The following is a 15823-nucleotide window of genomic DNA, read 5'->3' on the forward strand; positions in this document are numbered from 1 at the left end:
CACCAACGCCGCCGCCTTCGAGCCTTCATTCAGCCTTAACAATACACCACGAAGCAAGACGAAGTGCCAAACGAAGATTGTCAATGTCTTTAGCAGTATTACCCTTGTGCGTACAAGCCATTGTCTCCGTACATAGTTGGGTTCAAGTTGGTACTCCGCTGCTACAGTCGCTTTAAATGGCGCTGTGATTATATGCATACTATCTAGCCACGTGCTATCTACAGACGCCGATTATTCATCGCCATTCAGCCTGCAGGAGCCATGAGACGGGCAGGCTAGTCTTGGGATTGTCGCAAATGATGGACGCGAACTAAGTGGCCTTCTTCGCAAACTCCACCTTCAAGATCAAGTGGCCAAATCCGTAGCCGTCCACTTTCTCACATGCTCGTGCCGCATCCGAACGATCAGCGTAAGAAACGAATGCAAAGCCCTTCGCACGACCAGTCTCTCGGTCCTTTGCAAGGAAGACACGGGTAACGCGACCCCACCTCTCAAAGATTTCGCGAAGATCTTGCTCTTCGGCGAACTCTGAAACCTAGGGAAACCGTCAGCATGCCGTAGATGATGCTCTTGCGCGCTTCACAACTTACATTAGTAACTCTTAGCGTCGCCAGATCATCCCTCTCGAATTTACCACCGCCCATCCTCTCACCGCTGCCAGCAGCGCCTTTCCGCAAATGTGGCGGAACGTAGCTCCCTCCCACACCACCACCCCCACCCCCAGCGCCTCCCGTATCGCCACCCATTCGATCATCCAGATCCGACGGTGCTCCCGCAGCCTCACCTTCTGGCGCCATGGTGTCTTTGAACGGACACTTCGTGGTGAAGTGATCGCCCTGACAGATACGGCACTTGATTTGCATCTTCTTCTGCAGCTCCGCCTTCCGCTCCTCGTCCGGCGCCTTCTCCTGCACCTGTCCAGACTTGAAGCCCATTTGCGGCCGGAAGATGATATTCTCGCCCAGCGTAGTAGTATCCGGTCGTGGCCCAACCGGCTTGCCCGCCTCCGGTCCCATTTTGGGCCATGCTCTCCGCTCCGCCACTCGCGGGTTTTCCTTCTTCTTGACTACGGTACGGCGAATCCTTTGCGTTCGCTTCACGCGTTTGCCTTCTTCGTTGATGAAGACTGTGACGACTGTTTCCGTACCATCCTTGTTCTTCGTAATCTGTGGTGGAGGCAGGGCGGTGGCAAGATCCGGCTCGTCGTCCTCCGCCCAGTCGGTCCGCCCTGGCGTGTTCTGTACGTTGGCTGCCATGGTTGTTATTCGAATGGCTTCCCTTCGTTCATCGATTAATGTAACAACTCCAACAGATAATTGTTCATTGTGGGGTTAGTCATAAGCTTGGCTATTGTGTGTGGCGTTGAGGTAGGGCTACTCGGCTACTGCCGTTCGTCACGTGTTCGCTCTGCGAACGGTTTGTCGAACCCAGAAAGTGCCGCAATGAGCCTGAGCCCCAAAAAGATGCAGCATGCAAAACTCACTGGTCTTGATGCTCAAAGTGAGTCATGACTCTGGTGTCCTCGCCACCTGAGGTTATTTTGAGCGTGTGTAATGATGAGCAAAGCGCATGCTGGCCTGGTGCGACATACTGAAAACCACAAGGCTGGTATCGGAGACAGAGCCGTTGCACTCTGATAGCAGCCGTTGCACTGTTTCCCTCTAGAAGCCGGCTGGCGGCAGTACATGTTAACATTGCGTGACCGAACCTCTGTACACTTGGCCGAGACAACAATACAGCTTGTTGCATAACGGCTCGCCTTACTTTGTCTAGCTTGTGCAGCACTCAATGGGCACGAGCATCGGGCAGCCTCCGGTCATGCGAGAGCGGTGACCACACAACGGAACAGAACTTGCCAACATGAACCTTCTCGGACCACAGGGTTCGCCCATCTCGGAAGGGAACAACTAGGCAAGGCTCATCAGTGTGATGCCTAGATGGTCTACACTACCTTTTGCCACATCCGTAAGCAGGAACCAAGACAGAGGGGTTAGGAAGACACTGATCGAAATCGATAAAGCTTCCACACGAGGCGCGTGAACTTGCTGACTGAATCTATTGTGTTGCCGTGCCGCGGCTGGGACATGCCTCGCGAACATCTCAAACTTGGGCTTGTAGTATGAACAGATATGGAGGCGGGCCTAGCCACCCCTAAACCTCTTTCCTAGTCATTGCAGTGGTGTATACAATACGCAGAGACCATGGCAATCAGTGCTTCCGATGGCCACTCACTGCCATGAACTACCGATGACGCTGGAGTGAGACCTCGCCATTCTGGAGGCTAGATGATATTTCATCCCGTCCAAAGCTAGCTTACTTCACGATGCGTGATGAAAACGTTGCCGTGACTGTGAGACCTTCATTCAAACATAACTTGTGCGGACTTGGTGGATGGGTTCTTTTCGCCGAAAATTTCGTGATCGCCGCTGGCACCGCCAGAGTCAGAGATCTTGGAAGGTGGGAAGGCTCCTCGCTGGTGTATCTGCTGCCGCCACAATTCTGCACTCTACCAAGGTGAAATATACGCCTGAAGTTGTACGATAAGCTTGAAGCCAAAGTCCCGGGTTAGTTCCAGTAACAGTGTCAGCGAAACACTGCACCTTCTTCCAGACCTCGCCGCAAGCATGCGTGATTGAGCTTCGAAGAGCGGAAGGTCGCACCGACATCCCAGGTATTGGTTGAGCATCACAGAGAGCTCGTGCGAAGTGCCTCCGAGACCACACTCCGCAGCGAGTGTCGCTTCATGCCGATCTATGCCTTCACGGGGTATGTCGCAGCGAGGGCACTGATGGGGTAGGTTGAGGGTCTTGGAGGGGTTGTTTTTGCGGTGGTGCTAAGGAAGACTTTCAATCTGCCGTAGTCACCTACCACGTTATGATCTGCTATTGATGGACGCTGTCGGTGCTGGTGCTTGACGAACGCCAAGCATCATCATCGGCGCAGGCGCTAGCCGCGCTGTGTCGATCACGGAAGATGCCGCTAACGGGAGAAATGCTGCCATTACAAACTGACGTGTGCATGGGTGGTGTTGAGGGGGTGTGAAATCCACGAAGAGCTGCAAGGCTACGACAAGTACGGAAATTTTGGCTAGAGTCGAAAACTTCTGATCAGCGGTCGAGACACTTCAGGCGCAAACTTCGGAGTCGGGTCAGCTCTGCTTGTATGTGCTGGTCTCACACGTACTCTGTACTGTACGAAGTATGCGGCGTACGAAGTACGACGTGCTGCTGACTCGGAACCGTTCGATTCTGCGCAGATGCAGTATGGGCATGCTGCTCTCCTACTATCGACATTCGCGTGCTATGGCTTGCGCCACAGGTCCGCTGGCGATGGAATGCCGTGTGCCTTACAAGGGGAAAGCTTGTAACACAACGTGGAGTGCGGCCAAAGCGCTGGTAGTGGCAGATGTGGGTAGCTACAGAGCAACCACCCGGTTCCAATCCGAGCGTCGTGTCACTAGATCTGTTACTGTCAACTTGGCGGATGATAGGGTAATACGCTGGTTGGCATCGCTCTGATTGTGTAGATTTCCAGGCCGTCAGTCGCCATTTGACCGCCGGCTGAAGAGAGTCTGGCATGGGTTTTGCCTGAGCTCCACACTTCACGGATCCGCTATTCCAGGTTCTTCCACATGCCGAGCATCTCCCCAAATGGGAAGAGATAGGCCCTTTCACAACTGGGCCCGACTGCCCCAGGTCTGAGACGGCAAGGCGATCATTGTTACGGTCGTTAGCAATCAGTATCGGAGAGTCGTACAGCCAGTGGCGTGAGCGTGCATCTGCAAGAGAGATCCAGCCTGGCGGCAGGCACGTCGGAAGTTGGCCTTGTGGACTGCAGTTTAGTGCCCCAGACCCTGATGCGTGCTGTACGACGATCTTGCGTCTAAAACGAAAGGTAAACCATGACAGGTATCTAAGTATATACTCTCCGCTGGCAACAACCGTCGGCAAAATACGTAGAGCTTTGCGCAAGGTTCATCTCCATTGGATTATGCTGCCGTATCGATGTCTGGACCGCTGGTCGCGACGGTCAATGTTTTGAGCTATGGCCAGTGCACCGCGATCCCTACAATGCTGCATCACCGTGCAGCTCTCGCTGGGCATGAAACCAGGGCAGGGCAGCGATGGGTACCGGGGTGGAGAGTTTCCGCCCGCCGTAACATCAGCCACGCATGCGGGCCGCCGAACCGCACATACAGCGCCCTGTTCGTCCGAAATTACAACTTAGCCATTGCCATGATGCGGACGGACTGAGGATTAAAGACATGGTAGGTTGCAGCCCGAAGAGGGTGCTCCTGTGCATAGGATCATCCCGGGCCTCCATCCCGGCACTCAAGGAGTTAGGACGCACGTTATGATCAATACCTTCCTGGTGCCGATCGCTGCCAACGTCCTGAAGCAGGTAGAACTCCGATTGAGTACCAGTGAAGGCCCTAGCCTGATAATGCAGGCTTGTCAACTTAAACAGCTCGACCTGGTGGAGCATCTCATTGTCTTACATACCGCAGATTCATGACGTTACGGAGAGTGCCGAGCTACAATGACATGAAGCCTGAGCTCCCAGCAGCCATGTCTGTTCGTGAATCTCGGACATATGTACGTGATCCTGCCGTGTACCTGAACCTCGTTCTCGTCGCAGCTTTCGAGACTGAGCGGTACCACCTCGCACCTCAGTGCCTTCTGGACTTCTCCAAGCCTTCATCTATTGTCTTACGGTGCCCCTCGCCACCGTACTCTTCACCATAGCCGATTGGTAGTCGCTCGCGCCATTACCTGGCTACGAACGTCTACCGGGATTGCCGCACCTGTCGGTGTTAATTCAGACTTGGCCATTGATTTGATCAATGTCGACGTGCAGCCTCTGTAACAGTTTTTCGATGCTCTAGCGTCGTCAGAGGTGTCTCCCACGGATTGGATCACTTGATCAACCCTGCGACTAGCTTTATTGGACGTTGTGGTATCTGAAAAGGTGCGCTATTGGCTACAGTGACAACACTTGTTGCTTGGCAGTCACCATGGATGGACAATTTCCTCCACCAATACCGCCATATGGTGCTTATTATCAGGCCGGACCCCCACCGTTGTATCCTCCAGAACCGTTCCAGCCAGCTCTGCCACCCTTGAAAGGGTTTCCTATGGAAGATCTTGGCACGTATCCCGAGATTGCTGACCCCAGTCGCGCCGTGCTTCCATCTGGGTCGGAGCAGCAACAGCAGCCATTAGCCCAACGCCAACGCAGAAGACAGCCACAGGGTTCCGAGCATGTAAAGCACAGGCGAACCAGGAGTGGTTGTTACACCTGCAGACAGCGCCGTGTGAAGGCAAGTCGCAACGACAGTATTCCGGGATCATCTCGCTGACTAGCATACTTGAACAGTGTGACGAAGCACATCCCATATGTGAGCGTACGTGTCAAGAAGCTATTATCGTTGTGCTCGTAGATATCCTAATAGACGGACAGGTTGTCGTAAGGGCAAACGGGAGTGCAGTTGGCCGGGTTCCGCGTCCTCTACCTCACCATCGTCAGCCAAACCAACAGAGAGCGGAAGCAGAGACCGCGCGTCACAGGAGACTGGCTCATCTGGTGACGAGGAAGGTGACGAAGAGGGCTCGGGGCTTCCTGCTATTCCCGACGATGAATACGAAGACGATGATCAAAGCGAACCGCAATCTGCAACGTCGGACGTGCGCAGGCCGTCAGACGCTGCTTTTGCTGGTCAGACCATACCGTCTCCGATTATCGACCGAACCCAGCCTGATCAACGCTCATCGTCGCGGCCGCAAGTTGTGCGGACGTCGTCCAGACATACGGTTGGGCAGGACATAACGCAGAGCAGGAAATGGAAGACACTCACCCCCGACGTGAGGTCATTCCTGAAATACCATCGCGACTACCTGTCGTATCATCATTATGCCTTCAAGTACGACGCTGGAAGCTTTCTGAAAACCACGTTTCTCGAGATCGCGATGGAGGACGAAAGTGAAGCTCTGCTGTACGGCATTGTTGCGTTCGCAGCCTACCACTACGCGTTCGCAAGACGACTGGACGGCATCCGCAGGTTTCTGCAGTTCTACAATCAATCAATCACGCTCTTACAGAAGTCTGTCGTGAAAAAGCGTCACAACGTTGCTACGCTTCTGACAATCCTTCAACTGGCGGCAATCGAGGTAAGTATAGCGGAATGTAAGCATCAGTACACGGACTGACTCGATGAAAGGAGTTTTTGGGCGATTGGGTCAACCTGATGGGCCACCAAAGAGCCGCATACCAGTTGATGACAGAGCTGTTCACGCCTCAGACCATAATGCAGGACGAGACGCGTCGTAGAATCCTCAGCTGGTATATTCGGTTCGACCTCTTTGCATCGTCGATGTCTGGAGGCGATCCGATGCTTGGTCGGGAGTGGTTCGCTGTGCATGCACAGCATTATAAGCGGCAAACACGGGATCGTCCAAACGACTTGGGCGCAAGGTTGGAAGATTTCTTCTCAACGTCTCGGTTGCTGGCGACCGATCGGACGCTGTTGCTCGCCGCGAGGAAGCAGAACACGATCGGGAACGAGCAGTTCTTGCGCGAAGCAACGAGCTTACTGACTCAGTCCGAACAATTGAAAAACAAGCTCACTGCCACCTTCACCGACCCGTCCTATTTCGTCCACACCTTCACAAAAGGCCCTCCGCCCGGCGAAGCTGCGCTCACTGATTACCGGGACCCACATTTCCTCTACAAGGGCGACCTTTTCCCGATGAACTACGTCTTGATCGACTTCTGGGCGGTAGAACTGATGTTTAAGGCTCAGATGGCAGCAGTGATGCAACAGCTGCCTCCTCCAGAGGTTGCAGAGTTGGCCATGAAGTCATGCAAGATGTTCGAAGCAATCCAGTACACAGACGACGGTCCTCCAGGCGCCATACTCGGCTGCCAGGCAAGCCTCGGCATCTCTGCCATGTTCCTGCCAAAGGAGAGGAAGTACGTTGACTGGTCCCGCCGGAAATTCGCACTCATTGAGCAGACAGGGTAGGTCATGCCATTCTCTTGGTCGGTTCATTCGCACGCTAATCGAGTTTCAGGTACATCTGGCCGGCCAAACTCCGCGAACATTTCAGTGGGATATGGAATGAGGACGTCAAGCACTGGTGGCTGCCCAACCAAGAGGGCTATCCAAAGCTTGTTCGAACGTTAAGGGAGTTCGTGAAAGTGAGAGATGAAATGCCGAGAGATCCGACTGGTGAGAACATCAAGGACATGAGTGGATTATTCGCAACCATGAACATCTCCGACAGTCAAAGTCCACCAAACGAGTACTTGAAGGGTGGTATGGAGACCGACCCGGTTGCTTTCGATGCTGGACTTGACATCTCGCTCGCAATGGACGATGATAGTCCGAGGAATTACTGGCAGTAGGCCGCACCCGTCTGTGCGTGAGAGTCTTGTTGTTAGCCTCGCCATAGACGGAGCATGCATGTAGCCCGTCAGGCACTTGCAGCTCGTAAGCCTGTCTCATTGCTCAACATCGCAGGCGCTCCCAGTCCCAGCGCCTGCTGTTTGATCGTGATCTCCCACCCATGTGCTCACTGTGCGACCACAATCTTTCTTGACCATCCGACGGCGGTGACCACGAAAGCACGATATCACCTTGCTGACAAACTCTGCTGACCCGGCAACCAACCCCATACTGCAACCCTCTTCGACCCTTCATCTCTACTGCCTACATGTGGCAACCGCGCCTTGCAAAAATGTCTCCGGTCCCGACGGCACGTTGCAATGACCTGCCTCTGGAGAAGCGCCCCGGTGAAAGCGCGCATCTCATAGGTCGCCGCTCAGTGTAAATGCATCTTACATCATGATCCACCCGCGTTCAATGTCCGCCCATGTTCTTGGCGCGCTTTGCGCCGTCCTGAGTTGTTACAAATCGAAGTGGAGTCTCAGAATACTGCAGAAGTCAGAAAGATCTGAGGTTCCGATTTAAACAATATATGTAGGATTTCTATTTTCTATCAAAGTAACTCGGATCAAAACCAGTTTCGTCACCCTCCTAAATATTAAAATCTTTCTCGACCAATCGACGCAAGATGGCAAGCAACCAAGGAGCATGGCTTGACGGGAAGGGACACAAGCTTCGCGTCGCCGAGGCCGACATGCCCAAAGCTGGGCCAGACCACATCGTCGTGCGCAACCATGCAGTGGCTGTCAACCCCGTAGATTGTAGAACAACTTCCGTTCCTATGGTGTGTCAACAGAAACACTGACTAACGAGCGAATCAGGGAAGATACAGGACTCGGGCTACTTCGTCAAGACCTGGCCCCTCATCCTCGGCGTCGATGTCGCCGGCGAAGTCCACGAAGTCGGCTCCAATGTCACGCGGTTCAAGAAGGGTGACAGAGTCGCTGGGTGAGCAACACTCATACACACATTAATATAGATCATGGCCACTAACGATCCGAATAGTCACACCATCTCCCTCATGACCCAAACCCCCCAAGATGGCGGTTTCCAACTCTACTCCCGCCTCGTAGCGGGCAAAGCCGCCCATCTGCCCCAAAACATCACCTTCACCTCCGGCGCCGTCCTGCCGCTCGCCCTGGACACAGCAGCCGTGGGTCTCTACTCGACCGGGGGAGCAGGTCTGGGCCTTCCCTTTCCCTCCCTAACCCCGAAACCAAGCAACAAAGTAATCGTAGTCTGGGGCGGCAGTTCCTCCGTCGGCGCCCTCGCGATCCAACTCGCCGTCGCTTCCGGAGCGAAAGTCGTCACGACCAGTAGCAGCCACAACTTTGATTTCTGCAAGTCCTGTGGCGCGAGCGAGACGGTTGACTACAAGTCCTCCTCCGTCGTGGAGGACGTCGTGAGCGCGGTCGAAAAGCTCGGCGGCGAGTTCGCGGGCTGCTACGACGCCATCTCCCTCCCGGATCAGTCGTACAAGTACACCATTCCGATCATTGAGAAGCTCGGTGGCGGTGTGCTGGCGGTCGTTCTGGGACCGCCGGAGAACCCGCCGAGCAGCGTGAAGGCGGCGAGTGTGTTTGGGATTAACGAGATGACGCATAAAATTTGGGAGGAGTACGTCACGCCGGCGCTGGAGCAGGGGAAGTTGAAGTGCTTGCCTGAGCCGCTCGTGGTTGGCAAAGGGTTAGAGTCAGTGCAGGCGGGCTTTGACAAGAACAAGGCCGGTGTCTCGGCCAGGAAAGTTGTCATTGAGCTACAGTGAGCGGGGTGATAGAGTATTAGTTTGATTGGGAGCTCTGCTTGCAGGCAGACTATTGATATGCTACCACTGCATATAAGGAAGCAAGGACCATTGGTAAAATGAACCATGTAGTTGAACGATAGAGAAAATGTTATTGTTGGTCGGGCTAGCTATAATGATAGCATAGATCAAATCTTGAAACGCTCATCTACGAGCACAAGCGAGCGTAAGAATTAGCCGCTCAAGACAGCCTCCAAACACCACCTCGGCCGTCTATAGTCGCTAGAACGCGCGGAAGTAAACAAACTCGCCGTTCTCGATCCAGTCACACGATCATGCCGCGCCAGCGCTGGCCGGAGGGTCGTAGACCTTCGTCACTTGCTCACCAGCACGCACCACTCGGCTGCCGTTGCTGTCCTTGATGACCATGGAATCGGCACCCTTGTTCTCGGTGTGCGCCCGCTTCCAAATCTCGACCTCCATACCACCACGAATCACGCCGACTCTCATGGTCGAGAGCAGGTTGTGTGCGGCGTTGCTGTGGTTGTAGACACCGCCGTTGAACATGGCGGTGGCGTCCTTGCCGAGACCGCTCTTGATCATGGCTTTCCCACCTGGGTGGTCGTTGATGAAGTCGGTGACATCGTGCACAATTCCGGCGACAGCAATCAGTCCGCGGCCGTTGTTGGCTTGGTCGATAAATTCGTCCCACTCCATGACTGGTAGTTGCTCGAGCGGGACGCCCCAGTCAAGCTTGGAGCGCTTTTGGTCGAGCTTCTTCTGCTGTTGCTGAATGCGGCCCTTCTCGATTTCGTTGGAGCGGAACTGCTTGAGATCGTAGGCGAGACCCATCTGCTTCCAGGCCCAGATGGACCACTTGGTCGGGTCGTACTGGTGCCATTCGATGGCGTTGCGGTAGTCAGATGGGAACTCGTGGTGGAAGTTGTGGTAGCCTTCGCCCAGAGTGACAAGGGCAGTGATGACGTGGTCACGCGGGCTGTTGCGGTCGTCGAAGGGTTGGTCGCCGAGCCAGTGAGCGAGTGAGTTAACACAGAAGGTGGCCTGCTGGACGAAGAAGATGCGGAGGATGCCGGCGTAGATGAACCCGCCCATCCAGTCGCCCCAGCAGAGACCGGCGACGAGCGATGGGAAGATCAGACCCATGAAGAGCACGACCTTGAGGTAGTTCTTGTGCTGCCACTGCACGACCTTGTCGTCGTTGAGGTCGGAGATGTCCGTGCGGCCAATGCGCTTCGGGTTCTGCTTCATGATCATCCAGCCAAGGTGAGAGTAGAGCAAGCCCTTGCGGACGCTGTACGGGTCCTTGTCGGTGTCGGTGTAGCGATGGTGCGCACGGTGGTCCCGCGCCCACCATCTGATTGAGCCCTCGACGGCACCGCCACCCACGGCAGCCAGGAAGATCTTGAGCGGCAGAGTAGCAGAGTAGGACGTGTGAGCCCATAGCCTGTGGTATCCAGCCGTAATGCCGAGGCCAGTGGCGAAATAGTAAAGCACGGCAAAGATTGCAGTGGGAAGAGTGAGTGGCGTCCAGAGAGCAGCAATGCAGCCGGAGATGGGTATGCCAACGATCAGGACCACGTTCAGCCAGTTGACGTGCTTGTACCAGTTCTTCCTCGTCAAAGGAGTCTCGGTGATGTGAGGCTTCTTCGGGTCATACTTCTGGTTCCTCACTGGCTCTTCAGGTGCGGGCTTGGATGCTGCCGACGGCATGCTGGAGAGCTTGGTGGGGTCGACGGCCATCATGCCGGCGGTGGGTTGATGCGAAGGCATCGTGACGGATGTGTAGTTGTCGTCCGCAGTAAGAGTCCTTTTGATATGGATGGTGGCTTGGGTGGGTTTGGTAAACGCTGATGTTGGTGTGTAGGATGACACTGCACAGGAGCGAGTGTCTTTAGGGTAGATAGTATACAGGTGTCCTCTCACAAGCGAAAGTGGGCAGGAACAATGGTGAATGAAGGGAAGGGAGTGGCGGTGTTTGATGCCTTTTTGTTCTCTGGCAACATTCACCCACTGCCAAAAATGTTGTGGGGAAAGGGCTGATGGCTGATGGCGATTTCGCCCGCAGCTCAACGCTACGAAGCTACCGCTGAGCTATCGGCGACACCAGCCGAGTCCGGCCAGGAGCTTGCTGCGGGCGGTGTGAGTGGACAGTTCAGGGCGACACTGTCTGGGCGACGGCCGAAAGAGGGACGATGCGACGCTGTGAGTGGCCGATGGCTGGATACTGCCGCTTGGGAGGGACAAAAAGCCGTTGGGGGCGCTCACTGCGTCATGGGTCTCCGCCAAGACCACTCATCGTACGACCTGGTCCACGCGAGCAGATGCCGCATCTACTGCAGGCACAATATCATGCATACATGCCCATGCCCATGCCCATGCGCCAATACAGCACCACGATTGTGTGTAGATGGCCACTACTGCCTCTCCTACTCCCTACTCTACCAGTAGCGAAGAGACGAACTCATCGTCGCAAAAACCTTCCCTCCGACTGAAAGCGCCACTCAATGCCGATCTGGGGTTTCAGGGTCCGTGGTTCGAGATGCTTCTCAGCCCTACCATTCGCGGCGAGAACACCCGCTGCCTGCCATCGGCCGTAAAGAGCATGGCTGATAGCCCTCGGCTGTTCTCGTTCGCTGCTGCGGACAGACGGTGCGGAGTAGTGAACGCATGTCATGGGCAAGCTGTCTCCTAATTCTACGCGGTATGAGCTTACTATCACTCTCAGCAGCCTCTGCTACGAGTACTGGCATTGACGGCTACCTCTCCGGTGGTATAGGGGTACATTGGGAAGTACTTCGCAGCCCGTCGATTGTGAGTACAGTACCATGCATTAGCTATGTGTGACCGCCTGAACAGTGCCCTGAGTCGGAAGACTCAGAGCATCATTAGCGCCATAGCAACGTGAAGCTATTGCATTGCTAACGCCCATTGGTCTGCCGAACGCTGCATGCCGTGCGGTGATGTCTATTGACCTCGATACCGCCATGCAAGTCTTGCACGGCTTATCCTTCGTAGGCCTTCGTTGCGTGCGCCTCATCGTGCCATCCTAGCAGTCAATCCTGTATTACCCCGGGAGCACTAAATTCCCCGTCATCTTCAAGATCCTTCGTAAAAGAGGTGTGTCTTCCCAACCCGGTCGAGCTCACCCTTGTACCGAGTGATTCCATTCAGAACATTGCCATGGGGATCGCGCTCGCCTCGCTCAAACATCTCCAAGAGCGTGCGCGCAGAGTATGAACGATGCTCACCCTTCACCTTCATGCCCATTCTGCCGCCCAGGACCCATAACACCTCTTTGGCTCGAGTCAGAGCAACGTTGCAGCGGCCTTTGTCGTCCATGAAGCCGATTGCATCGCCGAATTGAAACGAGCCGTCGAGGACCACCATTGTCGACTCCTCGCCTTGACTGGCCTCAACGGTCAGGATACGTGGCATGTCTGCCAATGTCAAGCTCGCATCACGCTTGAGGAGCTCATCTCTCTTGGTGCAGTAGCGTAAGAGCTTGCCCGTCAGTCAGCCTTGTACTTTGGTCACGAGCATTCGAGCAGTAAGACTTACAGCTTCCTTGTACGCGCATATGATCATCATGTGGCCTTCCACGGTCTTGCCTTCCTGCTGAGGCTGCTTGAAGTACCCCAGTAGGTCAGGATAGACCTTTTCGAAAAACTCACTGGTGTGCTTGTCAACGTATGCTGAATCGTTCCTGTACTCTCGCCTCGCAACGATCTCGATCCACGCCAGGCGGACGTGCTCATTAGTAATAATGTTGTTGCAGAGCTTCTTCTGCAGGATCCCTTTCAGAACGGCGTGAAGGCCGAGCATGACAGGTTCAAGTGGTCGCAATGCTTTTGGTCCGTCGCGTAACAGCCCGTCGTAGAAGGCACGATTCGGAAAGGCAGCGATCGCCGCATTCATACGCCGCTGCTCCAGAAGGCGAAAGTGTGGGAACCCCTGCCTGACGAGCCGACACGGTAGTGAGATGTCGAGCCGATCACTGAACGCGTTGTATCGATCGTTCTTCTTCGAGCTGGTGTTTGTTGGTTTGAGCTGCTTGTCGTCACCGAACAAGAACACGCCGTGGACCTTGTCCGCCCATGTCTGGTTGACGATGCCAGCCCAGACGTTGATCTCCAGATCCTTCGCTGCTTCATCCACGAAGATGACGACCTTGTGACACGGCACGCCAAATTCTGCGCCCTTGGTAAACGCATCTAGCTCAGTCGCGCAAACGTTGCCGGTGGTCGTGACGAAGTATTGAGTGACTGCAGCGATATAACGCTTACATGCCTGGTAAGACATTCGATATCTTTCGGAAGCTGCGGTGTCTTTCCGGTCAAAGGTGTCAGTGAGGTAGGCGTCAAAGAATTCGTGCAAGATCAGCCACGCGTTACCGCCAGCCACGCTTGGGACGTTCAGAATGTTGTTCGCCGGCTGCTGTTGTGTCCTCGCTGACGCCTGCCTGATAGCAGTGGTGACGATCTTCTCGACAAGGCCATACTCTCTTGCAAGCTTACCGTGGGCCTTCAGCTCCTCAAGTGCAACAATGAGCTCGGAGTACGCGAGTACGCCACCGTCTTCGTGCTCGTAGTTCCGAAATGCGGCTTGACGAAATCCAGCCTGCTCAATATCCACGTCCCGCGAACCTGGATACAGGCGTACGTAATCAACCTCGCATAAGCCGGCGTCGTTTCCCGTAGCAAACCTTGCACGCTTCCTCTTCGCTAAGTGATCTGCGTTGCTATTGGCCGGCGTTAGTACAAGGATGTGAAGGCCGTTTTCGTAGGGTAGTCCGCAAGGGCTTCATGTAACAAGGTCTTTCCGGTGCCGGCAGGACCCGTTATCAGCACTAGGTCGCCTCTGGCTCGTTCCAGCCCATTAATGACTCTCAGTTGCTCCGCATTGCATTCCACTCGAAGCTTCAGTCGACGTTCAGCTGTCGCTTTGACATTGGGCCGAACCCATGGCATGTCAACGAGGTTGATGCAATCGATGAGGTCGTGCCCTTGGTTGAGCAGAACCGGATGCCATCGCTTGTTCTTCGACCGACTGAGCTGATACCCGGTTGCGAGTTGGGAGGTGTGTGTGAAAGAGTTGTAATGGGGTTCGAACGTGACATTGTAGTAAGCCTCGCTGAAGGTGAGCTCAGCCGCTTTTGCGTCCAACGCGAGCCATACCAAGCTCTCGGAGGTGATAATGAAGTAGGCATCATGGGCTAGGATACCCGTAGTGTTCTCCGTAAGGAAGCCGCTCACTTCGAGCTCGCGGGCGCCGCGTACAATCAACGTCATCTTTGAGTGTAGTTGATTCGGCAAGCGGTAGCGTGCGTCTTGGTCGGATCCCAATCGCCTAAATCTGGAGAATTTCACTCCCAGCACTTGGAAGTCGCCCTTCGCAAACAATCGATACCTGTGTGGTTGAACAGGTTTAGCCCACAATTGAAGCGCCACTTTTGCTTCAGCTTCAGCTATATGGACCGAGTAGCTGAGTTGCAGCACAGCTTCGGAAATTGTGCGAAAGCTGTCGGCGCATTCAAGGGTGACCCAGGGGTGCTTGACAGAGCCAGTAGTCAGAGCATAGGGCTTCTGCATGTCCTCTTTGGTAGAAGCGTACACCAGACCGCGTGGGAGGAAGGGTGCAAATGCCAGCTTGGCTCCGAACGAAGGCAGGGGCGGCCCACTGCCACCAGGCAGCAGAGACCAGACCTTGCGAAGCTTTGTTATGTCGGTGATAGACATTCGTTTTAGCCTCAGCTCAAAACCATAGAGCCGCCTTACGTCTGTGGTACAAATAGTCCTCAAAGTTTCTACGAGGTCGGCTTCTGCTGGACTTAATCTTGGCATTGTGTGTCCAACCCACCCAAACCCCTCGGATGGTGTGGGCGGGCCAGCGTAGAACTCGACCACTGATTCGTCCTCCGCATGCTGGCCGTAATTTTTGATGCTGCATGATTGCCCGTTGTAGTCATGCCAATGCCACTCGAGGGCCAGAGTAAGGTAGCTCGCATGGGGCGGGTCTCTTGACTGAAATGTGCATTCTAAACGTACCGTTGGCGCGAGAAGCTACATATGTCAGCGTATCGTTGAAACAAAGTGTAAGAACCAACATACAAGGGTGTTGTGAGTGAGCCGCAACTCATAGAAACTGTCCCGAGAGCCTATCGTAAGTGGAAACCGCCTGCCGTCCTCCAGCAACAGACTGCATGGAACGGCCGGCTGCACCTTACCGGCCAAATTTCGGATGAGTGCGTTGTCATTCCTGCCATCATTGTACTCGTAGAGGACTGCGAGATCTCGGGCAGGCCTGATACCCGGATTTCTGGTGATGCCATCTTTGATTGTTGCGAGATGCTTGTAGTACGGAGGTGGGTCACCGACAGACGTAGCAGAGGTCCCGTCGGTGCTGGTGGTGGTACTAGACATGTCGGTAGCCTTGGAATCCTGGCACACCGTCTTCTTGTGAAGCTTGTTGTGGACACAATGGTAGTGTTTCTACATGGCTGAATACTAGCTCAACAGGAATTGCGACTCAGAGCTATGACCAAGTGACTCGTTTGGTAGGCAACTGAGGCAGGAGCGGCATGTTCCGGTGGAAGGCACGAGCGGGCGACACGGCTC

General features: G+C 54.7%; 8 protein-coding genes across 8 annotated transcripts; 3 read left to right on the forward strand and 5 right to left on the reverse strand.

The window, feature by feature from the left end:
• Nucleotides 1–91: 91 nt before the first annotated feature.
• Nucleotides 92–1602, reverse strand: BAUCODRAFT_37162 (uncharacterized protein). The gene is made up of 2 exons (XM_007681063.1): nt 591–1602; nt 92–535 (listed from the first exon to the last, which is right to left on the reverse strand). Exons 1-2 carry the CDS (start codon nt 1254–1256, stop codon nt 311–313), a joined length of 891 nt encoding a protein of 296 aa, XP_007679253.1. The 5' UTR covers nt 1257–1602; the 3' UTR covers nt 92–310.
• Nucleotides 1603–2095: 493 nt separating this feature from the next.
• Nucleotides 2096–2933, reverse strand: BAUCODRAFT_242999 (uncharacterized protein). Its single transcript, XM_007681423.1, has one exon. The coding sequence runs from the start codon at nt 2664–2666 to the stop codon at nt 2442–2444; it is 225 nt and encodes a 74-aa protein (XP_007679613.1). The 5' UTR covers nt 2667–2933; the 3' UTR covers nt 2096–2441.
• A 330-nt stretch (nt 2934–3263) lies between these two features.
• BAUCODRAFT_125340 (uncharacterized protein) lies at nt 3264–3518 on the forward strand (the record flags this gene model as incomplete). Its single annotated transcript, XM_007681424.1, has 1 exon — nt 3264–3518. The coding sequence occupies one exon, from the start codon at nt 3264–3266 to the stop codon at nt 3516–3518; it is 255 nt and encodes an 84-aa protein (XP_007679614.1).
• Nucleotides 3519–4597: 1079 nt separating this feature from the next.
• On the forward strand, nt 4598–7852 carry BAUCODRAFT_37166 (uncharacterized protein). Its single transcript, XM_007681064.1, has 5 exons — nt 4598–5320; nt 5377–5404; nt 5461–6167; nt 6218–7017; nt 7071–7852. Exons 1-5 carry the CDS (start codon nt 5015–5017, stop codon nt 7402–7404), a joined length of 2175 nt encoding a protein of 724 aa, XP_007679254.1. The 5' UTR covers nt 4598–5014; the 3' UTR covers nt 7405–7852.
• Nucleotides 7853–8072: 220 nt separating this feature from the next.
• On the forward strand, nt 8073–9209 carry BAUCODRAFT_125342 (uncharacterized protein; the record flags this gene model as incomplete). Its single annotated transcript, XM_007681425.1, has 3 exons — nt 8073–8205; nt 8266–8392; nt 8450–9209. 3 exons carry the CDS (start codon nt 8073–8075, stop codon nt 9207–9209), a joined length of 1020 nt encoding a protein of 339 aa, XP_007679615.1.
• A 69-nt stretch (nt 9210–9278) lies between these two features.
• Nucleotides 9279–11117, reverse strand: BAUCODRAFT_243064 (uncharacterized protein). Its single transcript, XM_007681426.1, has one exon. The coding sequence runs from the start codon at nt 10977–10979 to the stop codon at nt 9522–9524; it is 1458 nt and encodes a 485-aa protein (XP_007679616.1). The 5' UTR covers nt 10980–11117; the 3' UTR covers nt 9279–9521.
• Nucleotides 11118–12087: 970 nt separating this feature from the next.
• BAUCODRAFT_243573 (uncharacterized protein) lies at nt 12088–13734 on the reverse strand. The gene is made up of 3 exons (XM_007681427.1): nt 12768–13734; nt 12356–12710; nt 12088–12287 (listed from the first exon to the last, which is right to left on the reverse strand). The coding sequence occupies exons 1-3, from the start codon at nt 13506–13508 to the stop codon at nt 12274–12276; spliced, it is 1110 nt and encodes a 369-aa protein (XP_007679617.1). The 5' UTR covers nt 13509–13734; the 3' UTR covers nt 12088–12273.
• BAUCODRAFT_243051 (uncharacterized protein) lies at nt 13735–15729 on the reverse strand. Its single transcript, XM_007681428.1, has 2 exons — nt 15317–15729; nt 13735–15268 (listed from the first exon to the last, which is right to left on the reverse strand). Exons 1-2 carry the CDS (start codon nt 15626–15628, stop codon nt 13961–13963), a joined length of 1620 nt encoding a protein of 539 aa, XP_007679618.1. The 5' UTR covers nt 15629–15729; the 3' UTR covers nt 13735–13960.
• Between the last annotated feature and the right edge of the window lie 94 nt (nt 15730–15823).

The sequence above is a fragment of the Baudoinia panamericana genome, assembly GCF_000338955.1.
Source record: "Baudoinia panamericana UAMH 10762 unplaced genomic scaffold BAUCOscaffold_11, whole genome shotgun sequence".
Lineage (NCBI taxonomy): Eukaryota > Fungi > Ascomycota > Dothideomycetes > Mycosphaerellales > Teratosphaeriaceae > Baudoinia > Baudoinia panamericana.